The following is a 27811-nucleotide window of genomic DNA, read 5'->3' on the forward strand; positions in this document are numbered from 1 at the left end:
TCTCTCTCTCTCTCTCTATCGCAACTGTGGATGAAATGAGATTGATTATGGGAACCAGACCTGAGAGGCTAGCCGAGCCAGGCCTAAGGCCTCAAATACGTTGGTGGCGCAGGGTGTGACTAGTTTTCTCATGTTGGTGTCATTGCAACGCCTGCCTTGTGGACGTCATGGCGCAGCGTGATGTACACTCGTATTTTTGAAACGTCCGAAGGAAGCGTTATCCTAAGCCGTGGATATCTGGTTGGCTCTTCCTCAAGGCTGAACTCATCCTCTTAGTGACGGCGTAGATTTGAATGAGCCCGAAAATCCTGCCTGGTCTGGTCAAGCGAGGAGAGTCATTACCCACCGACCCTATTACAATCCAGGGGCGTTCATCGGGTTGGCGGCTCCGTTATTAGCTATAAGTCTCAGGTTGGCCTGAGCCTTCTTATTCGACGAGCAAGACCCAGCCTAATTGTGGTAGAGAATCCCTCATCGATGCGCTCGATTGATCATTTGGGGTCGTATTTTTCTTTCCAGATCCTGTATTCAGCAAGTTTCACGTAAGTCAATGTCACGTTATTGGCAGCCGATACAGAGAAATGTGATCCAATCAGGGAAAAAACAAGGGGTTGGGGAAAACGGTGAACGGTTATGAGGTCGCAGGAGAGGCCGCATGAAGCGGTAAATGCTGCCCTGTAACGGGAACGAACAGATAAATCCTTGGCATCGAACGACTCCAGCAAACGCCATCAAGTGTGGAGTTAATGTCTGACAAGCTCTTCTTTGACAAAAACCAATACAAGGATCATGATAGGTGGTGACAGGTACGTACCAAGTATTTCCCAGGGTCTTCGCTCCGGACTTCTCTGCCAGCCGAAGTAATTGCGCGGCCTTGAACTGTGGCGACCGAAGAGGTCAGCAAATGACATGTTTGGAATGCAAAACACACTTGAAAAAGAGAGCTAATGCAAGGGACAAGGTGCATTGCTGCCCAAAGTGAAGCAGAATAGTTTGTGGCGGATCCGGAATTGGTATGATGTCTGGGACCAATTGGGAAAGTGCCGGATTCGGCTGTGATGGGTCTGAGCCTCATGTGAAGCTTCCATCAGCAGTTGGAGAGCCTAGCAAACAGAGCCTGATCTGGCCAGTGTATGGAGGAATGCCATCACGCTGTTGCTCGCTTGTCCTGCATCGGTGCCCAGGCGAGACACAAACGAGGCGGCAATTGCCTCATATATTCCGGTATCGAGTCAAATTCATGTGTGAGGATCGAGACAGAGACATGCAGTAGAGAAAGTTTCAGAATTGGCTTTACTCACCTTGTCTTTCTTCCCGCCAAAGCCCTCGAGATAGCACCAAGCAGCTTCATTCATGGCATCTGTATCCCCCAGATTGGCAGCAGTCTCATAGTACTGGCGTGCGGCTGCCTTATCCACTTCAACGCCCCAGCCATGGCGGAAACAATTGGCCAGCTCGAAAATGGCAAGTACCAATTCTCCCTTCGCAGCGCCGCCTGTCTTCATTCCTGCTTTCAAAGCTTCGGCTTCAATAGCGGCTGAATTTGATGCTGCGGTACGAAGGTAGGTGACTGCTTTCGTTGGATCTGGCTGACAACCCCAGCCGTGTCGAAGAGACAATCCATACAGCACCTGACTGAGGACATTACCTGTCTCTGCTAGTCGCCCAAACATCTCAGTCGCCTTGGTCAACTCTCCTGCTTCATGTAGTCGGATGGCTTCCTGGATGTTCTCATCACTTTTCGCATCACTAACGCTTCTAGGCCTGTTGCTTGGCCGTACTTTTAGGCCGTCCGCAACTGCAACTTCCATTTGAGAAATATCTGTGGCCAAAGAATGCACGCTTCCACCTCTGCTGACGGCCGTGCTTCCATCTTCCTTGGCTAGTCTTGTGGCGCGCTCTTCCCACTGCGCCTCTTTCTCCTGCTGATCGCCATTTGGTGTGTAGGGATCAGGTATAGTGGGTAGGTCGGAAGGAATATGTGCAGAGCTGGCGCTCGATGCCCTAGAGAGGTGTAACCGCTGCGATAGTTTTCTTGATGGCGTGTGGGCTTCTTTTTCTGAGGGCTGAGGCGATGTAGAAGCATTTGATGATTTGCGAAAGCGGTTGAAAGCACGTTTGGGTGGTGTGGTAAGGTCTTCGGACGGGGTAGGAATAGGCTCGTGGTCCTCTGCAAAACTTGGAGGCTGTATTATCTCCTGCGTATTGGTGTCTGTGCGCATGAAGGTGAACTCGGGAGTAGGAAGCGTCTGCGGTGCAGGGGGCGCGTCTGCAGCATCCTGCGCGTTCTTCTCTTTCTTCTTGAGGAGATCCTTAAGAGGCATGGTGGGCAGTTTATAGAGTTGTTTAGTCAAGCCGAATGGTTGAGCTATTGAAGTTGATCTAAGAATGGGTAGACGAAAACAAAGGGAATGAGCTTAGGAATGCTGACGATCCGAGCATTGCCTCGAACTTATATAAGGAGGCCAAGAGCTGTTGTAGTTGTTGTTGTCGTCGTTGTCATTGCGGCGGTGCCTGCTGTGCTTGCGGTGCTTACTGTTTAATTGGGGCCAAGGATGACGGTAGGAACAGGGTCTACTGGTCCACTGGTCCGAAGCGTCCGAAGCGTCCTCCGGTTCAAGAAGCCCCCGTGGCTGCGGGGACTAGCCCTGCAAAGGCACTACATAAATAGATCGCTGATGATCAAAAGCTCTCCACTAGTGACAGCAGCCATTTATGTACATACACGTTGGCGTACTTTGAGCGGTGTTCTTTAATATATCAGTAAATTGCATTTCTAAAAGGAGACCTCAGGCACGGCTGTCGATTCGAGAGGTTTCAATGTATCGACCACGAACTGTTGGCTTCATTCGTCGGTGCACCAGTGTTGCATTCTCGTCTCGTTCTGTACAGCTACGTTTATTCACTTTGTCGTGTCCCAAAGGGGAAGGTCAGCAGCCATTCTTGAAGGCCAAATTGGAAGCAGTTCAAGGAGACATTGGTGGTGAACAATGGTTCCCAGAACTGGGCCGGTCTCCTTTAGGCAGATTCTTTGTCAATAACGGAGGCGAAGAGCTAGTCGACAAGCCTCAGAGCGAGGGAGATGGCTCTGTGTGGAAGGCCATGCAGGCCATCAGCCCTCGTCAGCAAGCCGCTATCAAGGACGTCTCAGGACTCTTCCGAGAGGATGGATCCGTCACGATTGATCCACTCTATCTTCGAGACGCATGTCGATGCCGTCTCTGCATCGACAGCTCGACCCTCCAACGGAAGTTTGTGACGGCACATATCCCGCTGGATATTGAGGCAGTTTTCGATGGGCGCAGTAATCAAGGAAGGGTCAAGGTCAAGTGGAAAAACGACATACCCGGCTATCCTGCAGACCATCAGTCCCTCTATACGCAGTCCGACCTTCACACCTTGATTTTGCCATCTCCAGATTCAGTTGTTGCTAGAAAACGTCATTATTGGGACCGCGAAGCTTTCGAGAAGCGAGCCAACTGGACCACATATGCTGACTTTGTGAACGACACTGAAGCTTACAAAATCGCCATGTCTGCACTCCACCGTGATGGCCTGATCTTCATAACGAAAGTGGATGCCAATGAGGAGGCAGTGAGGAGGATGGCAGAGCGTATAGGCCCACTGCGTAACACATTCTACGGCTCGACCTGGGACGTCCGGTCATTAGCCAATTCTAAAAATGTGGCATACACCAATCAACATCTCGGCTTCCACATGGATCTGCTCTATATGACTAATCCGCCAGGGTACCAGCTGCTTCACTGTCTCAAAAACTCCTGCTCAGGCGGTGAATCTAGGTTCGCGGATGCCTTCTTCGCTGCAACTAGGCTTCGCCAGGATAATGAGTCACACTACAGACAGTTGACCCGGTATCCCGTTGAATGGACTTACGAAAATGACGGGCAATTCTACATGTCGAAGAGACCCACGTTCCACGAGGTCCAGTCCTTTATCGGTAACGAGGAACATGCGAGACATCGACTTAAGCGCAAAGCGAACAAGGACAACGATGCTGATCTGGCCTATGTTAATTGGAGTCCACCATTCCAAGGCAAATTATATCACCAGCATGAATACCCTGAGCGAACGAAGGTGTTCGTACAAGCTACGAAGAACTTTGATCGTATCTTGAATGACGATGCCATGGTGTACGAGCTAAAAATGGAAGAAGGCACATGTGCTATATTCGAAAACCGCCGAGTCGTGCACGCAAGAAACGCTTTCCAACTGGAGGATGGGGAAAGATGGCTAAGGGGTGCATATGTTGATGAAGATGCATTCTGGAGCAAATGCCGTGCGATTGGAGCCGACAAGTATGACACGTCAAATATAGCACATCCAGACGGGGTCTTCGTCCGGAGATATGAAGCGTCTGGGAAATACGAAATGCCAGACATTTCCAGGAAGGATAACAAGGAACAGTCAGCAGACAACAGTAAGGCTGTACCTCACGCGGAACCAGGTGAACCAAATAAATCAGATGAACCACATGCGAAAGAAGATGCACCCAGAATTCCAAAATCACAAAAGAAATTCGCCCTGGAATTGTCCCTCCGCCCCAGCAAACGACCTAAAAAGAAGAAATCCAAAAAAACTCCAAGAGAGCAAGAAGAGGCTCCAGAAGAGCAATAAAAAAACTACTCAACAAAGCTCCCTCCCATCCAGACCCCCGACATTTCGCCAGGGAGGATCCCTAGACGGAAGGTACGAGAAAACCGCCTTCATATTCCCAAACCCTCCCCACAGCTCCCCTACAGTTCGTCATGGTCCGTCGTCGTTACGGACAAGACAACCACGGAACCCACCAGGGAGAGAAGGAAGTGCAGAGATCGGCCATAGTGCCAGGACCCCACAGGTCCCAAATCACTCAAATTTGCAATGCATAGAATAGTACAGGTGAGGGGAAAGTCATCAACCGTACGTTCGGGGGCTTGAACACGTCTTTGAGTGATACGAAAACTGTAGGACAGAAAAAGGATTGCGCTGCTTCTACCTTAACTGGGCAGTGGGTGGGCGCAGTGGGTTTGATGCAGCTGTTGGGTTCTTGGGCATGGTTTAGACTGTTTGGGTCGTGCGTGTGCAGCCGGTGAGAGGGGAATAGGGGGGGGAAAGGGCGCAGGGGAAGTATTGTGGCGGTAAAGTAGTTGTTCTCAAGAGGCAACCGAGGTTGATCCTGGGCATGGATACCGTCAGATGCGAAGCAGGCGTGTCTATAAGACCAATTCTAGGAAGAGGTCTTGCAGAGACGTAGGATTGCATTGTGCGTCTAGCAATGGGCACAATCTGAGTTAACAAACCTACCACCATCAAGATGTGCTAGGTTACTGTCTTGCTTCATGAGGGGTTGTAAAGCAGTTCTACATGTCAAGACAGGCAAACGGGGAGATTCTTCCATCAGCTCCGGGAGATGCAGCGCAATACGGAGAATTGGTCTTGGATGAGAGATTCATGTCATGAATAGGACTTTATCGCCATGATTGTATGCGTTCGCTAAGCTTCACCAACAACAACGGAACCACATTAATCGTATCATTGCCGCCTAGACAGCAGCAGCTGGAGGTTGTGCCTGAGCCTCCGGCGCAGCTGGGCCACCGTCCTTTGCGACCGAAAACTCCTTGAAGAAGTCCGGATCTGATTCCACTTCCTCCTTGACCTGCAGTAAGATGAAGAGTCAGCGAGCACATTCAGAGTTCTGGCGTAACAGAGCACACTTACAATATCAAGACCACCGACCAAATCGCCATTCGTCCACAGTTGGGGAAATGTAGGCCAGTCGGCAAATTCCTTCAAGCCCTGCCTTACCTCATCGTCGGCAAGGATGTTGAAGAAGCCATATTTGACGCTGTTCTCGCGCAGGATGCTGACCAGCTGCCTGCTGAATCCACACTGCGGCTGGCTCGGCGTCCCTTTCATGAAGAGCATCACCGGTGCAGCTTTGACCAGGTTGGAGAGTCGGGTATGCAGCTCCTCCTTCGATGAGGCGCCGGATGACATCGCTGGAGCAGTGGGAGGATCTGATGGCTTCGGTGCATATGCAGACAGATCTCTAGCCGGCCCCGTCCCGTTCGTGCTCGACTCGTCCTCCTTCCTCGGCGTAGCTTCTAGCGCTGGTGGCAGTCCCAGCTTTCCACTGTTGCCCATCTTCCCGGCTTGCTTCTCGACTGCCTCTCTCACCTTGCTTGCATCGCTGCCACTGACCGTCTCCACCGTTTTGCCGTCTCTGAGGAGGACGAGGAAGGGCACGGCGGTGACATCGTACGATTCGGAGATTTCGGGGAGGTCTTCGGCGTTGATGGAGAGGAAGGACGCGGTGGGTGGCTCTTTGACGGGGTAGGTCGAGGCGAGTGTTTCAAGGATGGTGCGCATTTGCGTGCATGGTGCCGCCCATGGGGTGTGGAATGACAGGACTAGGAGTGTGGATGGAGAGGTGGAGTTCAAGGTGGAATTGAATTCGTGCTCAGAAGTGATCTCGTTGAGTGTCGACATGTTGATGATATGCTGTCCAGGAGAACAGAGATCCGTCCGTCTCCAGCCCGGTGTGAGTAAAGCTTTACAACAGCAGTTATGGCGTGTAGGATTACAGCAGTTGGGAGACAATCAATATGATATATGACAGTCTATTCATATAGTACAGAGGTCTTCGCAAAGATAAAAGTTTAGGATCTGATAACTAGCGAAATCGGAGAAAGATTCTTGCGATGACGCGATACTACTACTAGTAGTTAATACGATGCAATGCCAAGCCTATCAGGGGAGATCTCTTGGCAATATCTTGGCAATATTTCGGAGAGTCTCACTAAGAATTCAAGATCACATATTATTCATGAATCATGACAGCTTCTAAACCGAGTGAGATTATTGCTCTTCGAATTACTGCATCAAGGTCTCTGAAAAGGTTCCCAAGTCAGCCGTCTTCTTCGTGCCTAAAGTGCCCGCCAACCTGACCTCTCTGTTAACAATGGCCCTTGTTGCACAATAGTAGAGCTTTGGGTGAAGCCATAAAGCAGGGTTGGTGAATCGTTGTTTATGAGTGTGGATGAATGGCTCTGTGCTCGAAACCTGAATGTTTCCTTTGTCGAGACAATGCAACTTGTCCCACTTTCTTTCTCTCTCTCGTTGCTTTGTTCTTCTGCTCCTACTGCCTTATTTAATGCCATTTGATCGCCCAACCGACAGACGTTCAGACACTTCTCCCATTCCTCAGATCATTCCTCAAAGAATCCACATTCACAACGCAACCACGATGTCTACGTCATCAAAACCAGTGATCTTGCGTCGTTCGGAAGAGTTCAAAAAGACATGCGGCATATCGCGCTACCGTCGCTGCGTTCTCATCTACCAGCTCGACAACGCAATCTACTATGCACTTTCAAAAGTGCGATACCGCTCCGACGCCGAGGTAAAGCTGGAAGATCTCTACGATGTGGTAATGATTGAAGTCCCTCATTATCGTCCAGAATTCCCATCACACTTCACCCAAGCCTCTAATCCTCTTCTTGCAGGTTGGTATATCAAAGAACCTACACTGGTTCGTTTCGATCCTAGCGAGCCTGCATGGATTGGCGAACGAGTCCTCTTCGAAGCTAGAGCTAACGAGGTCCTCATAACGCATCCACATCGGAATATTGCCAAATACCATGGTTGCCGAGTCCAGAATGGTCTCATCACCGGTATCTGCTATGACAAGTACCACGAGTCCCTCATGCAGCGGGTTAACCCTGGTTCGCACAGCAAGGGCCGCTTGCACCTTAACAAGACGAAGCCTCTCAATGTCAATTTGATGTTGGAGAGCGTTCGCAATGGCCTTGCGCATCTCCACTCCCTGGGGTTCGCGCACAACAACATCAATCCTTCCAACATCATGTTCTTCAATGAAGACTCTGACGAAGCCGTCATCATCGGTTTGGGTTCCTGTCGAGCTATTGGATCCCCCCTAAATGATTATCTTGTACGGATGGAGGGGTGGTACGACAAGAAAGCTGACACGTCACTTCCAAGCAATGATCTCGACGCGCTTGACGAGATCGCAGAGTGGTTGAGTGACAAGCCGGAGAAGAATTTCCAACTTGCAGGATAACGGGGGCGAGTGTGAGCAGGTGAGTGTGGTGCGCAGTGGCTGGCTGTTTTTTGGGTGGGCCTTTTGATTGTATCTGCTGCTTTTCGTGTCTGAAAACCTGCTGCTAGTACTAGTACTTTGTTAAATCGAGCGTGTTTTCTCAGCAACCCAATCCTCCTAACAACGAACCGTCATGTGATATCCAAGTCCAACTATCCTAACCTATACACGTCAGCTCTAAACCACAGACTGCCAGTAAGATTGCTTGGTCTGAAGTAGGCAGGATGCAAGATCCAAACCTTTAGCTCGGAACTTTCAATCCCATATTCCATGTCAACCCAGATACGAGGGAATCGAGGACCAGTCAAGCTCCGGTAATCGTATAGATAAGACCTTTGTGTGGTGAAATGCCGGAGGGAGAGTGTCAAACCACCCACGATCTCGGATCTAGGGATCTTTTGGCCCCTTTGGCACCAGTACGTACTGAGCGTCAACCACTCACTGTACAATAGAAAAGTCAACTTACTGAGGGTAAATACCGGACGTCTAATTAGTTCATAGTTTCATCAAGTCAACAGCAATCTGACGGTTCTTGGATGGTTCATCCTGTTCTTCAGTGCCAACCAGTAACTACGTACTATAGCATCCAATATCCAACCAGATCAGCCAACAGACTTGGAAACTCAAATCAAACCGATCAAAACAACGTGTTTGGGGTGCTTTAATGTCGATTGTTCGTCGACCGAATCGGCGCGAGTTGGTTTGTTTTGATACCATGAAGTGGTGCTTGCTTCCAATGTTAAATCATCCTGCCGACGAGGCCTGGTTCCTGTATGCTCACGGGTGACTTTTTTGGCTTCGACGAAGGAATCGTACCCTCCAGGGGCCGTAGGATGCTTACCGTTTGTGGAGCTCCGCGCAGGCAAGTTAAATGTATCCACTAGCGTCTTCGGTTGATGAGAAGCGCTCCCCTCATCCATCTCTGCTCTACGTCCCAGAATTGGTTGTTCTGAGAGCTCTGACACGTTTGACGGTATTGTTGTTTTTTTGAAAACGTAATTCGCGCTCCCATATTGTGATAAGGTGCTTGTGGCCGAGTGGATTCTGTTGAAGATGGACCAACCCAATCCTCACGGTAAGCCGCTCGATCAGCAGGCCGCCATCGACTGGGCGGGCTTGTTGAAGACGCATAGGGAGGTCTAGAGAATTCAGTACCGTCTGGGACTGTTGAGACAGTATAATGGGAAGAGCTTACCTCTCGTCTCACCGCCTTGTAGATGCCTTGGAAAACTACTTATTGGAAAACCTTGACCGTCGCCAAAATGTAGAGCAATCTCGATAATCGCGACTTTTCGAGCAAGGTTCACGTCAACTGGACCTAGGCTGCCCGGTCGTGCCTCAATCATCCCTATTGTTGGAGCTACAGTGAGCGGAAGAATCATAGCATCATCCAGCAAATCTCTTTCTAGGAAAAGTAAGGGTCGCCGCCAAGTCTTGTGTCATTAAAATATTCACCAAGGTGGCGAAGATTATCGTCAGTGAACCGGTATTGGATCGAGCCTGGCCAGTCTCAGCTCGGACAAGGTCTTCTACATCGAGGTCCCAGCACAAACCTTTACATAGAAGTTTTCCGTTTCCCCTCTCAGTTGGTGATTATATTACATCAAAGAAGAAACACGAGGCGATGATCTATCAGGCCTAGCGAACAAGACTCACACCTCGGAGTAGCCTTTTGATCTGCGTTTGGAAATGTTTCATTTCGTCCACATCGTCTAGTCTTGGCAAAGGATAGTCCACCAGCGCATTCAATTGAACATAGCGGAGGTTATCCTTGAGTTTGCTTGGGAGTGAATCCTTGTATTTGTCCCATGTATCTTGAGCATTCGAGTTACTTTGTAACGGATCCAGAATAATACAGTCATCTGATCTCGATTTCCACCACCAAGTATTGGCGCGCCGTAGTGGCCTTCTGGACGAGGCATCGTATCCTGCACCAATCGAAACGATGATATCTGGAAAATAGTGTTCCGTATCTGGCCAGAGCAACTTACGTGCGTCGGGTCAACCGAGATCGCTCGAGAGGCGTATCGCATTTGTTGGTCGAGGATTACTAGGTGGCTTGACACCATGGTTTAGCCCCAGGGCCACTGAATCTATGGCATTCGTAGTCGGTTGGGCCATGTGAATACAGTTCGCGCTTATTGTTAGAACGACGACAGTTCTGTTGGTGGCGCTGCAAACGTTCATACCTGATACCATTGATCGTCACTTCTGAGGCGTCTAAGAGACTGGGCCGTTCTCATGACTCATGCTGAGCAGGTCTACTTTGCTGCAGTCAGCGTAAGGAAGCACCAGGTAAGGTTTGAGTACGGAAGCCTTGCCAATTGGGAGGCGCCTTATTTAAAACCATTTGATGATACGCTGAAGGTCTGGGGTGGAGCTTTCGCCGATGACACCGCTGAGGTCGATTAGATTTTCAACTGGGGACGAAGTAGTAGTCCGTTCTCTGTTAAAATCTTCTAAGCCGCATACTGATTGACCTTCTGCGAAGCCTCACATCCGCCCGCCATGAGGTCGGGATCTCGTCGCAGGAGGTTGAAATGGCGGCGGAAGGCTGGAGTCTACTGTCTAGCACACCTGAACTTTCGAACTGAGACAATAGTAGCCTAGCAGCCCTTCAAAGAACGAAATGGCCGAGCGTAGGGCCGTGAGAGTGCAGTGCAATTCTCTCCGCTGAGCGCTGAGCGATTGGAAATGGCCGTGATAAGATGTGGCTCTCTTGGCGCAGACGTAGCTCCGCCCATTGGAGGTTGATGGCCTCAGGCACTGAGCCTTGCAGTTGTGGAGGGTCATTTAGGTTCCTCATCCACGAGAGGACTATCATCACAAGCCCATCTGCTGCACATATCTACCAATCGTCCATGCAGTAAAGAAATCAATTGGAACCAGCCGAAACACTGCTGGGGTTCGAAGATGGGGCGGCCAAAAGACATGGGTTGGATGTACAAGGGAGCAGTTGGGTGTTGGCATCAGCCACGAGAGCAGATGCGTTCAGGTGCGCCCTCATTGACACGGATATCACAGGTCAGATCAGCGAATTAGCCAGTTTTGAGAGTCTGAACCAGTGTTGATTCCTTCAGTCACATGTGCTATGCATTGCTTCGGGGACCTGTGGGTAACAGCACAAAATCCCACATTTCTTTTCAGCTTCGCAATGATTTTCACAAGACCGAGAAAAGAAACCAGACAAGGAAGTGAATGTCAAAGGGAGAAATTTGATCAAAGCGATGAGGTTGGACAGAAAACACCAACAGCTTACTGCTACTACTAACTACTAGTAGGGCAGATGTGGTCTTGGCGGACGTCTCATATGAACCTTGGCTGTAGTTATGAGGAGAACTTAGCAGAAAGAGGCCTCTGAAAACAATGCCTAAATTACCATCAATGTGTGCTTAGAGATTCGGGCCAACCGTGATTTGGTCTAGTAGCTTACATAGAATTATGCAGCTAAACATCTGAAATTCAATAAAATTATATTTTTTCAGACGTCATTTTCCTATTCTTTAAGATAATAAAACGCCTGCTAAATTACTAAGGGCCAATACCGTGTCATTGTCAGAGCCCTTCTCCCGGTAAGAAGGGCTCTGAAAAAGGACGGTCAGAGGACGACCGGGTGACCATAGTCCGAAAAAACGACCAAAATGACACGATTCCAAGATATCTTCTTAAATGTCTTAGTTATATTTTTTATCCAACTTGATGGTAGTTCAGACGTAGCTTTCAGAGAGCCTCTTCCTGCTTGCACTTCCACCACGCTTTTGACACTGATAGCATTGGCACCGTTCACCCGCCACAAAAATAACACCTACGCTGCACTTTGCATTCCAGCCCCTGTATGGAAAGCGGATATGGTGGCTCTATAGAAGTAGATTGTCTGGTTCAGTCTATGTACCGTCCGTTGAAGGCTGAGGCCGGCTGGCTGCTGTCGTAACAACTTGAATAAATGCTTCGGCCTCTCTCTCTGGCCCATGCTTCATAGATAGATTCACTGCATGCAAGGAGGACCAGCCAGCGCTTTTGGCAACTGAGATGCCGCGCTGAAGTCCTCAAAGGTTAACAAATCTTCTACCCTGTTTTGTCTTCTTCAACCCACTGGTCTATGAAGAGCCTTCTCACCTCACGAACCCTCAGAATTAGCCGCAGTCGCCACTCGGTGTAGCTCATAGCTTGGTACAACCCTGCCGCACAGTCTTCACCCCCCTGCTACTGTAGAAAAGATCCTAAGGCCTCGCTTTCCGCAACCAGTCGTATGGGTAAGCATTTGCCCTCTCTTCCCAATCTGTTACACATTCAGCCATGGTGGGCTGACTGATCCTGTGGCATGTAGAAAACCAAGAGCCTAGACATCTCCTGGGTGGCATGCCTACAGCGGCACCAATATCCGACACCAACGGTGACGAAGACGAAAATGTATGAGTGGAAGCTGCAATGCCTGCAACAGCTGGAATATCTGGTCGGGTTTTAGCTGCAGCGGGCCATGCTATGACTGTGAAGACTCGTCTTGCGACTGTGGCGACTGTGACTTTGGTGAGGCCTCCATCGTCATGTAGGGAGCTGAGGCCAGGGCGACTCAAAGTTCATATCCGGAAAGCATATTTTCATGCCTTGGGCTTGCCTTTCCTCTCACCGCCTGACATTTTTCTCCTCTCCCAAACCATGAGATAACCTTCCCTTGTGAACAATGTCTCCGCCTCCGCCCTTTTGACCACCAAGTCCTGGATCTCCAACCACTCTGGCAGACCTCGACGATTTTCCTCTCCATGAGCCTCTGCCCAAGCGGCAGCCTTGTCTCTAACCTGTACCTTCCAGCTCACGCCCATCTCTCCTTCCCCTCCCACCGCTTTTCTCGCCGCATCTGCCGCATTCGAGTCCTCCGACGAACCCTTCCCATCGGTCGTATCAAGGATGATGTTGGCAACCAATTCATAGCGGATGGGTTCACCGACCGGGTGTAACGCTGGATTGGGTTCAACATACGGACTCATGTCTAGTCCGCGCGGAGATGGAAAGGTCACAATGGTTGGGTTACGCTCTGACACGAATTTGTTGGCGGAGAAGCGCTTGACATGGAACAACAAATATGGCGGCAGGGGATGTAATAAGCGATGCCGGATACGACGATCTTGCTTCTCGGAGGCGTGGAGACCGGAGTACTTCTGCAAGAGAGTAGTGAGAGGTACCTGTGGGATGATGTTTCTGGCTTCAATCGCATCACGGAAGAGTGGTCTTGGCGGAAGGTCGAGGGTTAAGATGAGATATGGTGTCGTTGTGCTGTTGATAGTAGAGGACTCTTCGAAACGAAGACGATCGCCAGTTGTGTCCGATTTTGCGGTAATGGCTTGAGACTCCATGCGAAGTTTTCCCTGGAATGTTCGCTGAATGATGGACGAGAATGGCTTGGTTTTCGATCCACCGAGGGTCAAGTGTAGATTATTGAGAAACCAGGAAAGAAACTCGACTGGGTCAGATTGCTGGGTCAGAGTAAAGCGTTTCGAGGAGCGGAGTGCAATCTCTTGGAGCAGCTCATGGGGCGAGACGTGGTTTCGAAATGCGCGAGGATTCCAGAGCTTCCGGACGAGGGTGCTAAATCGAACAGGCAGCTGAGCAGCAGTCTGCGGGAATTGGTGGAGCAGAAGGTAATTCCGTACTGGGCCAATGTGTGCCAGAGTTTGAACAACCACATTGAGGTAGTCATTGGCCTTGATGTTGTTCATTCCTATGAACCCTGGCCGGTATCTTTTGTTGGCCAGATCTATCGACTCTCGCGCATCTCTGTCCAGCTTCTTGACGTCCGCTTCGGTAAATCTCGGATCCACTACATATTTGATATCTTCCAAGCTCTTATTCTGGACCTCATATCCTTCGGGCAACACATAGACTCTCTTGGTTTCCATATTGATGTAGGCATGATGGCCAACTTCCAGAGCATGGAAATAAGCGTGTGACTTCGGGCCCCTTCCCTGGTAGTATTTTCCACACACCAGACACGCATACACGTTGATGTTTGAGAGTGAAACTGAGCATAGCTTCTCGAAATCGAAGTCGAGGATGGATCGGTTTATGGTGTCAAGGTAGAGATCGCTGTAGCCTTCGGTCGGTACGTCCTGTCGTAAGGGTACAACCGGGGTGCGCTCCTCGTCTTCCTCTAAAGCAAAAACTTCATCCTCAACGATCTCATGTCCTACATTTTCTGGCTTCGAGTGGCCCTCCCCGCTTGTATTTCCGTCTTCTGGTTGCTTGCCATTGACGGCTGGCTTTCCATTCAACACTGGCGTTTCATGAAGGGTATCATCAACTCTCACCTTTTTGTGCGAGGGCGAAGCGGTGTCAGTGGAGACATCCGGAGGTTCTTCCGACTTCCTCTTTGGCATGACGAAGCCTTGTGGATTTCGTACATAATTTATCACAGGCTGGCAGCTTATTTGTACTGGCATATTGCGGATTTACAGAAGCTTGGCAGATGCTAACATACTACTAACTTAGTACTACTTAACAGGAAGAGGCCCTCTTAAAGTAATCATATTTTAGCAGCCCCTTCTCCTGGTAAGTAGCACTCCTAACTTAGTAGTAGTAGTAGTCCACTGCAGAGGTCTGGGATTCTACAAGCAGAGGCAGCTGTGGTTGTCGGTGCTGTATCAATGTAACCGAAGCGCAGCAAGCAGTGGTGCAACATGGACTCAGGAGAGACTTAGTACCAACTTCAGGGAATAGTAATATCTGGACCTGTGTCCATATGGATTATGCGGTAGCCCCCGATCTTGCGACCTGTCCATCATTCTATTTTCCACGATGGGCCACTCTATATAGCCCTGTGTATTCCACCATATGTATGCAGAGTTCAATCAACATCTGCAACATGCCCAGCAATCTTCCCTCCAACGCCTTGCTTGCTTGGTGGCTAGGTAAAACAAAATCCTCCGAACCGTGACGAGTACTATCAGATACCTTGAAGAATGTCTCTCATATTCCTGTATAAGGAAAAGACTTTATGCTATCCGCACTGCTTCTGATACTCCCCTTCGGAGATATGCTGGGGGCATATGGAGACGAGGACTTGGTCTTCCTGCTCGGCGCCCAGTAATCTAGGATCTGACTGAAGAGTGCCCTGCATGCTGGCAGCGAGGTCACAATGTAGATAACGGCATTCCAGAAGCCCTGAAGCGGTAGGACAAAGGCCGAGGTGAAGAGAAGCGGGAAAGAAAAAACATCAGGATGTACGAGGGAGTACACCCGATTGATGGACGATGGAACCCAGGTGATGAGCAAGGAAGCAAAGAACAACAGTGCACATTTGCAATAGCTGAAGGCCGCTTTGTTGGCCTCCATTGCTGCCTTTATCTGTCTCGCATTCTTGTCGGCTCCCAGTCCCATGGAGTTCGTTGATCTTGGGAATGTAGTAGATTGAGGTGAGGTGATGTCTGTGCCAGGTGCAGTACCAATGCTGACAGAATACGGATTGAAGCTCTGAGTGCTTACGATCCGGCCCCTCTCGTTTAACGCGAAGCTGTGAGTGCTACCGTTCTTGCCTGGCAGATCGGCAAGTTCGCTTGTGATCCGGATCTCAGTTGTCTTGACTGAGACGAAGGGACTTATGAAAGGATTCTGAATGACAGGGAATGCTGCATCGCTAGCAGCATTGGCAAAGTTGCGGAGCTGACGGCGTTTAGCGAAAATCTCCTTGCCAGCCCAGAGATAGACGGTGAACGTGATGGCGATGACAACCCAGACGGGGCCATAGAAGGTTGCGACACGGAGGAAGTCCCATTCCGCTGAAACCCAGCACCATAACTAGGGGGAGAAGTCAGCATCCCGGTTGGTTTTGGGAAGAATAAACATACTGTTGCAGATCCGTAGACCTTGCCTTGAGCCGGTGACTGCACGAAGAAATAGGCAAATGCTGGTAGAAACGGGAGGCCGTAACAGAAGATCATGTATTTCCATTCCAAAGCTCGAAGCTGTTCAGCATTGTATTTACGGAAGAAGGTAAGATAGACATTGCACGCCATGGCAAGTGTCCATAGAGCATCAGCGGGCATGAACCTAAAAAGTAGCTATCAGTAGGAGGTACATATCATTTTTCCGAGAGAGCATACATCTGAATCAGGAAAGCCTGGAATTGGCAAAGTGGTTGGTTGACACCAAGATCAATCCCCGACCTTGAGATGAGGGTCCCCACGTTTGCCATGATGTTTCCCCATGACGCATAGAAGACGAGTCGATTGATTGGCTTGTGGAAGGCGTTGTCGTACAGGAAAGTCCCAATGATAAATGCAGTGCCGATGAGCGAAAGTACCGAGCCCAGCCTTTCAGTGACCTCGATCGCATAAATCTGGTTCTCGCTGATACCCATCTCCACTGTTGTGCCTCGGACCAAGCAGGCCTGCAGCGATCACAACCTATATACTGGAATTGTTGTCGCTGAGCGCTTCGTGGTGTCATGCCCCTACGCCAGGTTCCTCCACAGTGTAGCACAGCCGGGGCGAAGGGTGGAATCGACGATACAGGCGGTCCAAAAATAATGTGCCAGCATACAATGGATTTCGATTTGTGCCGCGATGGTTGGGCTGGTTGATGTGTATATTTTCGGACGGCTTGACCAGTTGGGGTTGGGAAGGGGGGGCCTCGCTGCAGTATTTCGACGAAGTGGTGTGCTCTTGTGGCAGCAGTGAATGAGTGCTTATAGTTGGATAATGTAGGGAAGTGGAGTTCATTAACCATGTAGAGAAAGAGCCAACAGCTAGAAGAGCAACATCAGATGAGGTACCGTGGTCGAACAAGCGATCCAATGAACCACAAGGTCAGTACCGATAGCTATGGAAACACGGCAGAAACACGCACTTTGATAGATGCTTTGAACCCCAGTTCTAAGAAAATATGGCATCTGCAGGATGGCTCGTGCGGGCAACGATGGTCTGGTCTCATGATGGATTGGATGGTGGACCAGAGAATCTGATTGGTCATTGACCACACTAAGTGACCCCGTCAAGTTCCCGAGCCGGCAGCTGGGTACAGGGGCTACACGTGTAGTTCCAAATCGAGCAGCAAAGGGGAAGGCCTGATCCTTGACAGTCAGGAAAACAAGACGGCCTAACAGGGGGGGGAGACCTCAAACGGGAATTGGGGGCGGCGTTCGCTTTTACGCCTTCACTGTTCTCTATCACCTGAAGATGCGTGACCTGCGGATGTGCCGGTGTCCAGATCTGTTACAAATACTGGGTCGAAGGAGATTGATCTACTCCGTGTTAGTTGAGGCAACCTCATGCAGCCTCAATTCCAGCCGCAATAGCCTCTCATGTGTATTTTACCCTGGACCGTGCTCAGACGAGAGGCGCTGAGTAGGATGGCCAGAATGACAATTCTAGGCTCGGTGTCCGTCAAACTCATCCAGACTGACAGCGAGACCGCCCTGGGCTCTCTCTGTCAATGATGATTTCGAAGTCAAGCCAGTGATTATTCGTGATTCATGTTGGCAGCTCCCACCACCAACAACGGTCAGCTAATCCGCATGCATCAAGTATCCCATCAGCCGTTCCAAGAATCGAGGGTTACGAAAAATGGGTACTTTTGAGCAACACGATCGTCTCATGCATTAGCATCTTCAATGGTCGCATTCCTTCAAAAACCCCAAGCAAGGCGCAGGCACAGGGCAGAACAAGGGGCCTCTTCTAAAATAGTATGTACTAGTACCAATTTCAACCTTCACTTACTACGTAGTAACCGACCAGAGCTGTGTGAATTGACGGTTGCTACATGTGGGATGCCGCAACCACATGGTCCGGCCGAGCTGCCACAGCTTCACAGGTACCATCCCCGGTCCATCCTGATGCTCGATCAGATTTTTGTCACCTCTGGTGGAGTATCTATTTGTCTGAGAGAAAGCACCAATTCACAGCTTCTCAGACCGCGACTCTACCAACTAGATTGATTAACTAATTGGAGCAGTGCACTTGCAGTTCTCTAAGTTAGTGATCGGAGCAATTATAGCTCCGCTACACACCTTTGAAAAACCATTCCCGTGCAGTGCTGCCGGATCTTGCGTGAAGGTGAACTAGCGGTGCGGCAACATTGTAGTAGCCTTCCTTAGGTCCGATGGGTTGCTGCCACTAATTCGCTCGGGGTCAGTACTCCTTACATGCTACACAGAGATTCGCTTGTCAGTGAACTTTCCCTTATGCAGATTATGAAACCAGTGACGGAGAACGTGGCCGATATGACTAATCAAAAAGTCAAGGCCCAGGTCTTATTGTCTCACTGCAGTGGGTCAGACTAGTCTATGGCTGCCGGCGCTAGTTTGAGGAGCCAGTCAAAAAATTCAGAGGAATTTTCTTGCGAAGACCTTTTTTCAGTGAATGCGGTTAGACCGTCTACTAAGGCTTAGTAGCCGTTTTAGATCGGAGCTAAAGAAGAGTCTGAAATTTGAGACAACAGGTCTTACTTCCCTACTAGCTCAGACGCCCTTGGCTGCGGGGGCGGTGTGCTACAGTACAGAGTACTTGTTGCTTTTGTGTGTGTTGGTTATTAATAATGGCTGAAGTGGTATGCAGGCTACCACCCAGTGGTGCATTCTACCATCTAGATCAGTCGGTGAAGTTAGATGTCGCTTTTGCTTGATTCTGCTTCACAATCATGGGCCTGCAGCCTGTACTACGGTAAACGGGCTGAGACGGGCTGATTATGCCATCTTTTAACATTCCGCCTATCTGAAACTCTCAGGTCTGCAGGGTGTCCCCAGACCCACTATCATGACACTTGACCGATGACGCCTAAGTAGAGTTATGCAGCCTGCTTTGGTAAAGTTGGTACGGGCGTTAGCATGTCAGTGTCATCACACACCCGAGATTCCGCAGTCAGCGCTTGGAAGGAGGCTGCTGTATCAGATTATGTATGCTCACTTATGATGCAGAATGTGGGTAGGTTCATTATTCTGATGGAGTAGGGTCAACGTGTTTTTATGGACAAAGGATAGTACTCTTGCAGGATTGATTACCGTAGTGCACATTGACATCGCTTTTAGGCGAAAATCAGCATCCGCCTTACCCATGACAAAACTGAAGATGTGCTGTTCGAAACGTCTAGTCGCCGCCGAACTCGATGCTAACAGATTGCGACTCGGACTAGTGAAAATGTAGAACGCCAGACACAAATGCTTTCATGCCATAGATCATTGTCAATACCCAGTCTGCGGTGGCACCCCAGGAGCACCGTATCCCCCACTTATCTGCTGCTGCATCTGCTGCTGTTGAGCCACCTGCTGAGCCCGTGCTTGGAGCTGTGGCAGATCCTGGAACCAGGGATGTCGTAGCGCATCCGTTGCACTGATCCTCAGCTCGGGCCTCAGTTGCAACATTGATCGCAGCAGCTCCAGCCCCACCGGATCTACCTGTGGCAGGAAGAGACGCATGTCCTGCGTAGCGTAGACATGAAAGTTCGCTTTGTACTCAGGATAGGCGGAGATGCCAGGCCATGATCGCTCCGAAGGTGTACCCATCAATCGAAAGATCTTCTGTAGCTGGTCGTCGTTGGTGGTTCCAGCGAAGAGTGGTCGGCCGGTGTACATCTCTGCCATGATGCACCCGGCAGACCAGATATCAATGCTGGTATTGTAGGTCCTACTTCCCAACAGCACATCGGGCGCGCGGTACCACAGTGTGACCACCTCATTCGAGAACGTGTTAACAGGTATGCCAAAAGCCCTTGCCAATCCAAAATCACCCAGCTTCAATTGTCCTTTCGAGTTGATGAGCAAATTCTGGGGCTTCAGGTCGCGATGCAGCACTCGATTGTCGTGACAGAAGGCAATACCCCTCAGCAGTTGCTGCATAAACGACTTGATGGTGACCGGATCGAGTTGTCCGTGTTGTCCTCTCGCATCCATATACTTCTTTAAATCCTTGTCCATGTATTCGAAGACTAGCATCAGCTTGTTCTCCGTATGTATGACATCGTGTAGGGCGACTATGTTTTCATGCCTCAATTCTTTCATCAAGGAGATTTCTCGTATGGCGGTCGATGGTGTTCCTTCTTCCGAGTCTAGATGGATTTCTTTGAGTGCGACCAGTTCGCCATTCTGGCGATTTCGGCCTTTGAAGACCTGTATCGTCAGTCATATGATGTTGAAAATCAGTTGTGTAGGTATACCGTAGCATAAGTTCCTTCTCCGAGCTGTCCGGGTCAGCTCTGTCATACACAATATTGGAGCAGGATAGATGAGGTCACAGTACCTTTTCCAGTTGCTGGAACGAGCTAGGATGTCTCTTGTCCATATCTTGGGAAACAGTTCGTACGTGGGTAGGTCCGAGAGCAGCAGGCTTGCTGCGGTGAGCAAAAAGAACGGAGCCTGGAGAGATGAGTTTTTCGGCAGCTTGAAGTTTGGTCTGGAGACAAGAGGCGGGCCGCTGTGAATTTGTAGTCCGATGCGCGACTTCCATGTCATCCCATGCTTAAATTGGCGTTTACGATTCAGCACTCTATGAGGAAATGCTGGCTGCCCAGCGGTAGTAGGGGTACATAAAAAGACTCATAGTAACTTGTTGTATCCTTGCTGCCTGAAGCGCGGTCTTGCACCTGCAACGATAGCGGCGGTTGTGACTAGTTGTTCTGCTATTTACAATAGCCAACCGCCCAGTAGTCAGACAAGCTACCGAACAGGCGCCTACAACTTGGACGCTTCCTTTGTTAAGGCCCAGGGTAAGCACTGTTGAACAATTGTAACAACCGGTACCATTCTCATCATCCCAGGGTTAATTAATCCTTATCTATCAAAGACAGCAACTTTTGAATCAGAATCATAGCCCATTACCAGCATGCTGCCATGTCCTCCACCAATTAGATTTACCAATAATCTTTGAGTCGGGCTTGCGCCCATGTACTAATCTGTGTGTTCGTTTCTTTCCTCGTGAACTGGACGAGGTCCGCCAGGATCGTCCCACACCAAAATTCCATCCAAATCGTCAAATGAGAGAGCAGAGATGCCAGAAATCCCAGTCAATCCGTCAAATTGCCTGCCCGCTAAATCGCTTGTACCATGATTGAAATGATTCGTCAAACACATATTGTCGCTGTCATCATCGTAATATAGGGTTTTATTGTGTCTTGCTGGGGCGATGCCCTCTATCAAGTCGGTTCATCATGCGTGTGCCAGCCACTGCGGCAGTCGTGCTTATTGGCTCACTCAAAGTCCGTCTTCTCGCCTCGATCGGCTTTTGAGCGTATGCAATGAGCAACTTGAAGCTTGAGCCTCTTGCTTTGCATTCGTGCAACATTCTTTTGTCGCACCAGATACTTTTCTTCAGATCCCCACCCGGCAGCACAGCCCATTCGTAGCTGCGGGTGTACCACCATCTTCCGACCTTCGCCACCATTTTTGTGATCTTCTCGTCGCTTGTGGCAGAATGGTCAGAAACAAGCTCAGTCAGGGAAAAGTTGCCGCCTCCATGCCGCGAACGGTCGGATCCGTTATTTCTGTGATTTCGCCTGTCAACTGTGCTGCTGCTTTGATCTGCGTCTTTTCCTTTCTGAGAGTATGACTCCCGACTCGATCGCGAGGACCGTGAACCTGAGGATGTGGCAACTTTGCCAGCGACCGATACGCCGACCATGCAGCGATTGAGATTTTCGAAACCTCCTTGACCGAGCATATTCTGGATGTTGTCGCTTACCGGCTTCAAACTCACGTTAGGGTCTGCGCCCAACATCCTCGCCTTCAGATTGCGGATTGCATGCCTTGTAACAGTTCCCATGTTGACAATATCAAGGTCTACAAGGCTGAGCTCTAGATGGCCCCCAGGAATTAATACTCTCTTACACTCAGAAAAGGCGAGCTTGAGGACACTATCTGACATCGCAGCAGGAAATCGAAAAACAACTGCGGCAAAGTATGACTGAGGGAAGGGGAAACGCTCTGCCAGGTTAGGAAGCTCAGCCCTTTTGTAGTTTGGCGGCGCTTGCCAAGGATCTCTGGGAAGCTCACTTTGGCTCCCTCGAGTAGAGACATCTGTCTCTTTCAGATCATAGACAACCGAGTCGGGGTATGTCACCGCACAGTAAAACGACCAGTCGTCGTTTCCGAGTCCGTCGATAACGAGGATTTGGTGTCCCGCACTAGCTTTGACCAGGTTATGGGCAGGGGAGAACAGCACGCGGCCGAAGGACAACCACCGCGATGTCATCAGCGCAGCAAAGCGTAGATCCGATTGTCCAACAGGGCCCTCGTGTTCTCTCTCTGCAATATCCAACAATGCCTTGCTATGATGCTGAGAAACTCCAGACATACTTGAAATTGGCGGATGGGGCGGATCTGAAAGAGGCGAAAGGAGTTCCGGATGAATGCTATCATTTCCCTCCAACTGCCGCTCGTACACGTTGCTACTTATGCCATGGTGTAAATAACTCGAGCTATGATCGTTTGTTGCAAGTGGGGTTGATGGTGTTGTGGAGGACTGTGACCGAAGCGCAGCAACAATTCTTGATCGTCGCAGACGGTAGCCACCATCCTTTCCCCCAAATGGAGACAATTGCGGCATGTAAACTGAGTGCGGCTCAGCAGGGTATGCAGTACTCCCAGCCTTGTGTAGCCTTTCCAAACGCAGGTATGATTCAGGACGCACTGATGCCCCTACATGGTGCGAGGAGTGACCAAATGGTTGACTCGACGATGGCCCCAATGGCGCTTGAGCTAGGTCAGAACTCGTCGGAGACAGAACGTGATCCAAAAGGTCGTCATACTCATCCCATATCTCATCCTCTTCTGTGTGATTACGGTGCTCGGCACTTTCTGAAAGATTGGACATGGAAAAGATCGTGTCAGAGCTGCCAGAGGCTAGAGCGCCAGACTCCACCTTGCCAGGGATGAGAAGGAACTCAGGACGTGATACAAAATCCCCCAACGGACGCGTGATAGGTGGTCCTACAGGCGCACTGGCTGCTTGACCACTTTCCGGGCTATGAAAAGGTCGGCTTGGCAGTACATCTGTTTGGATGCCGAGTATGGGTCGTTTGGTTTCTGCAATGGGTGTCGTATCGCTGTCGGAACCTTTCTGAATTCCGACAAAGTTGTCATGCTGGAAAGGACGGGAAAAGGAGGTGGCAGCAGGCTTGTGTTGGCGATCTCGTCTTGAAATCACTCTTGGAATACGTCCAACTTGTGGCAAGCGTAGCCGCTTGTTATCCGTAAATTGTGATGAGTTCGAGATAGGAAGCTCAACTGGCTGAGGTCTACATTCTGCTTCACCACGCAAAGAGCTCAAACGAGCGTTGTGAGGATTTTCTTGCTCCAGAGTAGGCATTGAAGGCAGAAGCACGGACTGGCCATATTGCTGCCGAAGACCTAGGCCTTGTGGCTGAGAACTTCGTTCTGCGTCAGTAGATGGTGATTCATGTATCTGCTGGAAGAGGTCTTGCAGATTATCCCCGCCCTCGTTCTCGTTTTCCGAGTCCATAAGGGCATAATACGGTATCGGCTTGTCGGCTGATGTTGCTGCAATTGCAACCGACATACCCATACTCTCAGGATCAATCTTTTCAACACCTCTGGCCAGTTTTTCAGCGCTGTCCTTTCTTCGAAATAAATTCCATTTGAACATCCTGCCTGTTTTGCTGGCCTTTTGGAGATCTCGTAGATTAGGGCGCTCGATAGATCGACCAAGTGAAGCTTTCGGGGCGTCGTCTTGAACCAGAGATGACTGGCTTGTACTATAGCCGTCCAACGACGGTGGTGCATGGGCAGGATAACTTTGGCTTGAAGTACTCATTGAGAACGTCCTTGGCCAAGCATCCATCGCGATTGAGGAAGGAGCGTCGGTAGCTACCGACCCTACAGACATCGAACGAGAGTCGGTTGCAACCGAGCCAAGCGGCTCGTCCGTAAGTTGCACTGCAGAGTCAAAGCTCAACCCACTGCCAAAGGGGGTTCCGTCGAATGGAGGCCAGATAGTTGGAGCATTGCTGTCTGGTCGAGCTTCATGGCGTCCTCCACCAGGGATGACGACAGGCTGCAGCCTTTGGGCAATAAATTCATCGACATCAGATCCGCCTGCACTGCCTCTACTGTTCTTTCGACCCAGAGATGGTCGGGAGGCTGTGCTTGTCGACTGATCTCTGCTGTTGATGCCGCTTCCCACAGAACTCTTTCTACCCCTTCGTGCATATCTGCCATAACCCTCATGACCGGTGCCCGCAGCTGGACCTTTCCTCACATCTCGGCTCTCCTGGAAACTTGTCCCGTCGCGATCCACTTTAGCCCGCCGACCAAACATGCCCAGCCGGGATGAAAGTTTGTCCATGGTCGATCGCCCAGGTTCATGGCCCTTTTGATTGCTGCTAGCTTTGTTGGAAAATGTATGTTTAGTCGGGATTGTAGTTCGCACCACCACAGGCAGCTTGCTTGGCTTAGAAGCTAAGTCACCCTGTTCCTGAGACACTTGACGGTGTAGGGGTTGTACAGCAGATGCTGCTTCTTTGTAAGACTCGGGCTTTATACCTTGACCCAGAGGCTTGCCGCGAATGGAATTGCCCACATTATCCATATCGATAGAGTCGCGTCGTCTGTAGGCTCCCAGGCTTTGTCGCGATAGATTGCTCTGTACTATTGGTGACAATCTCGTGTCCAAATCAGCTGTTCCTTTCCGACTTGGTCGGCTAGGTAGCGCCTTCGACCCTAAACCCTGCGCAGAGGTTACGGCGTAGGGTATCGATTCATCCAATAATTCAACAATGCCTGTAGCTCTTCCTACATCCTCTGATCCACGTTCTTCTGAGTTCTGGCTTGATACGTGTTCTGCTGGTTGAGCAAGTACCGATTGCACAGGTGACTTTGGATATTGTTGCAGCAGAAAATGCTTTTTGCTGTCTTTTTTAGATGCATACTCTTCTGGTGATGGGCCAAAAGTCTTTTCTGTAGCTGGTGGTGTCTTGAGCATGAATCTTGACTTCCCTGACGTGGTAGATGGAGAGGGTACTGTCTTTCGAAGTCTATGGGGAGTCTTGACTATGGAGGGCTGAATGATCCCTGGCGAAGAAGAAGAAATAGATGTCGGCGTGGTGTCTCTGCTGTCGCCCCACATACCTGTGGAGCTGGAATACTGGGTGGAAGGGCTGCCAATGGAGGACGCGTGAGGCGTTGTGGAAGCGGCACGGTTCAAAGCAGTAGATCCAGCTAAGGCTTTTAATTCGGGAATCAGAGTTGGTGGAAGCTCTCCTGAATGTCTCTTTGGTAGTATCGTGGGTTGAAATGGTTGTGGGCCAAGACGTTGAACAGCATCCGGGCTGGGTTGGCGGAGGTCCCCAGGGAGAGATTTCGAACTTCGCTTTGCCATTGCATCATCTTTCGTAGCTATGCGGCGATTCGAATGGGTTTCGGGTCTAGGCAAGCTTGATACGTATTGTTGGACCGAAGGCGCCTTTCTTCGCAAGACATTCCGGCTACTATCTGAGCCAGCGTCGTTTCCACCTGAAGAACCATGCGGAACGGGTAAGCGAGACCTGCTCGAGGATGCTGTGACTGGTGGTGGCGGTGACGGCGTTAAAGACGCCAAACTATCTAGGCGGGCTATATAGGGACTGCTAGTGGTGCGCGGTAATACATAGGCTTCCTCTCCGGTGTTTCCTTTGTTGATACTATGTCGGGACAATTTGTTGGCCGAAGTCTTGGTAGCAGATACTGATGAGGATGCAATCCGATCACCCTGAGAATTTGCTAACAAACTCCTCCCTGCAGCTGGGTATTTGGTTGATCGTGAAACCTTTTTACTGCTTCTCGAAGCGATAGGCACTTCTAGCAGATGTTGCTCCTGCTGTATATCGTGAGACGAGTATATGGACATCGGCTGTGCTGCATCTTCCGCGTAGTGGGACTTGTGTAACGACATGGTTGATTCGCCACGCCCCAGATCCTCCAACCCTTTAAATAAGAGCCTTCCAGAAACGAGTTTCGACCAGGAATCCCAAACATCCCGTCGTTAGCATCGGCTGCGGAATATTCACTCTTTTGGGCTGTTGTATGTAGGCTTTTCTCGAGACGTGGTCGCTAATAATGCGTAGTTCAGCTTGGGAGGATGGCTTCAGTGTAGTAAGTGGTACAGGATTCTTGTGAACGTGGCAAAAAGACGTAGGAGAAAACCCGACTTTTCGTGGGGCGAACACTCGCTTCGTTGACTGACTCTTTCTGACTCAAAACCCTCCCGAATGTCTGTTTTCAATATTTGGCCGTAGACTCGGGTAATTCTTGACCATAAAGCATTTGGAGCACAGCCACTTGATACCGGAAGCGCCGCAATGTGTCCAGACTCAGACTGTTTCATGCACTAATGTATGCTGCGTCTAGCAGAAACAAAATACTTCAGCAGCTTGAGAGAGCACCCAGGTGCACGCAGAACGTGTGTATGGCAGTCGTGAGAAGTTAAGGAAAGAAAGCATAAGGAAGTGGATGAGGGTCTTCTTGAAGGAAGGTCCTCGGGTCTCTCAACGGGAATAAGGATTAGGCTTGTGAATCCCAGGGTCAGGGAGCGGTAAGTTAGTGTGGAGGCTAGCTTGATGTATCTAAGGTAGCCACGTCCCAACCGAGGGCCTGGGAGTGATCGGTCTCTACGTAGCGGAGAGGTACTTTCGAGGTCAGCTGCGGCCAACATGGACGTCTGGTGTTTACCAGTTGGCTTTCGCTGTAGTTAGAACAGACTAGCCATGAGGAGCGCTATCTGAGCTGAGTACGAAATGGCGGCAAATCCAGAGACAGCCTATGAACGTCCAAAAGGAAATCGTGCTCTATGACAGTGCATGAGCGAAAGGTCCGGATTCTGCCTGCACTATCAATCGATCTTCTCCAATACTGAGCCGTGGTACATGTGGAGTGACGCTCAAGATGCCGTCCAGGGGCGGATTTAGAGGGCCAAAGCTGGAATAAGCGCGGTGATTCGGTATGGATAGTAAACACTAGCATAATTTTGCAGATGGCAACACCACGCCGGATCCGTGGCTTCGATCCAGTGATATGACGATGCTGGTTGACATGCTGGCGATTCGTACATGCAGCGGCTCCAACAGTGGAACCGCTGCACGTTGGCGAAAAGAGCTTGACTGGTTAGCGTTGGCGGTCAGCATTAAGGCCCGAAGGCCCTGTGGAGGCATGACAGATCTCCAAGATTTACCCGTATTACACGGTGGTCCGGACAATAATTTAAGCCAGACAGAAGCACGCAGTAAGCAACAACGTCACTGTCACTCAACTCCATTACCACAGCTCTGCCAGAGTTTGGTAAGCTTGATGGCCCAATGCTGGTTGAACGGATCCTACAGCTGCTTGGAAGTTGGATGGTTCCAGGCTGAGCTTCAGGTGGAAGCACTAGCGGACTAGCCCATGGTACCCCGTATTTGTCCATTTAAGGCGTCTAGTGCTGCTGCATCATTTGCTATTATTTGTAGCTTGGACGGCTTCCACGCAGCATTCTTTGCCTTAGCTTCTACATGGCACCATTTCAGCCCCCCATTGTTGAACGCGTGATATTGTCGTCGTCCTGTCCTGTCACTGCATTCCCGATACACAGATTGCTACTTTGTCTTCTCAGCAGGTGGGCCTGTGATACGTGATAAGTGAAGGGGACTAGCCAACGCCATAGTTCGTTCACAGCACTGCTTGAGGGTTATTTATCTCTAAGTTTCGCCTTGAAGAAGTTGTCCAGTAGAGAGCCCTGAATTGGCATC

At 50.1% G+C, this 27811-nt stretch overlaps 8 protein-coding genes across 8 annotated transcripts; 2 read left to right on the plus strand and 6 right to left on the minus strand.

Moving 5' to 3' along the window:
• Nucleotides 1-1238: 1238 nt before the first annotated feature.
• On the minus strand, nt 1239-2324 carry EPUS_04648 (uncharacterized protein; the record flags this gene model as incomplete). Its single annotated transcript, XM_007807585.1, has 1 exon — nt 1239-2324. The coding sequence occupies one exon, from the start codon at nt 2322-2324 to the stop codon at nt 1239-1241; it is 1086 nt and encodes a 361-aa protein (XP_007805776.1).
• Nucleotides 2325-2820: 496 nt separating this feature from the next.
• On the plus strand, nt 2821-4635 carry EPUS_04649 (uncharacterized protein; the record flags this gene model as incomplete). The annotated part of the gene is made up of 1 exon (XM_007807586.1): nt 2821-4635. The coding sequence occupies one exon, from the start codon at nt 2821-2823 to the stop codon at nt 4633-4635; it is 1815 nt and encodes a 604-aa protein (XP_007805777.1).
• A 907-nt stretch (nt 4636-5542) lies between these two features.
• Nucleotides 5543-6489, minus strand: EPUS_04650 (uncharacterized protein; the record flags this gene model as incomplete). Its single annotated transcript, XM_007807587.1, has 2 exons — nt 5543-5656; nt 5719-6489. 2 exons carry the CDS (start codon nt 6487-6489, stop codon nt 5543-5545), a joined length of 885 nt encoding a protein of 294 aa, XP_007805778.1.
• Nucleotides 6490-7246: 757 nt separating this feature from the next.
• EPUS_04651 (uncharacterized protein) lies at nt 7247-8080 on the plus strand (the record flags this gene model as incomplete). The annotated part of the gene is made up of 1 exon (XM_007807588.1): nt 7247-8080. The coding sequence occupies one exon, from the start codon at nt 7247-7249 to the stop codon at nt 8078-8080; it is 834 nt and encodes a 277-aa protein (XP_007805779.1).
• Nucleotides 8081-12717: 4637 nt separating this feature from the next.
• On the minus strand, nt 12718-14490 carry EPUS_04652 (uncharacterized protein; the record flags this gene model as incomplete). The annotated part of the gene is made up of 1 exon (XM_007807589.1): nt 12718-14490. One exon carries the CDS (start codon nt 14488-14490, stop codon nt 12718-12720), a length of 1773 nt encoding a protein of 590 aa, XP_007805780.1.
• Nucleotides 14491-15079: 589 nt separating this feature from the next.
• Nucleotides 15080-16469, minus strand: EPUS_04653 (uncharacterized protein; the record flags this gene model as incomplete). Its single annotated transcript, XM_007807590.1, has 3 exons — nt 15080-15907; nt 15958-16159; nt 16213-16469. 3 exons carry the CDS (start codon nt 16467-16469, stop codon nt 15080-15082), a joined length of 1287 nt encoding a protein of 428 aa, XP_007805781.1.
• Nucleotides 16470-19286: 2817 nt separating this feature from the next.
• EPUS_04654 (Negative regulator of the PHO system) lies at nt 19287-20547 on the minus strand (the record flags this gene model as incomplete). Its single annotated transcript, XM_007807591.1, has 3 exons — nt 19287-20210; nt 20258-20281; nt 20341-20547. The coding sequence occupies 3 exons, from the start codon at nt 20545-20547 to the stop codon at nt 19287-19289; spliced, it is 1155 nt and encodes a 384-aa protein (XP_007805782.1).
• A 654-nt stretch (nt 20548-21201) lies between these two features.
• EPUS_04655 (uncharacterized protein) lies at nt 21202-25983 on the minus strand (the record flags this gene model as incomplete). Its single annotated transcript, XM_007807592.1, has 1 exon — nt 21202-25983. One exon carries the CDS (start codon nt 25981-25983, stop codon nt 21202-21204), a length of 4782 nt encoding a protein of 1593 aa, XP_007805783.1.
• Nucleotides 25984-27811: the final 1828 nt, after the last annotated feature.

The sequence above is a fragment of the Endocarpon pusillum genome (assembly GCF_000464535.1).
Source record: "Endocarpon pusillum Z07020 unplaced genomic scaffold scaffold7164, whole genome shotgun sequence".
NCBI classification, from domain to species: domain Eukaryota; kingdom Fungi; phylum Ascomycota; class Eurotiomycetes; order Verrucariales; family Verrucariaceae; genus Endocarpon; species Endocarpon pusillum.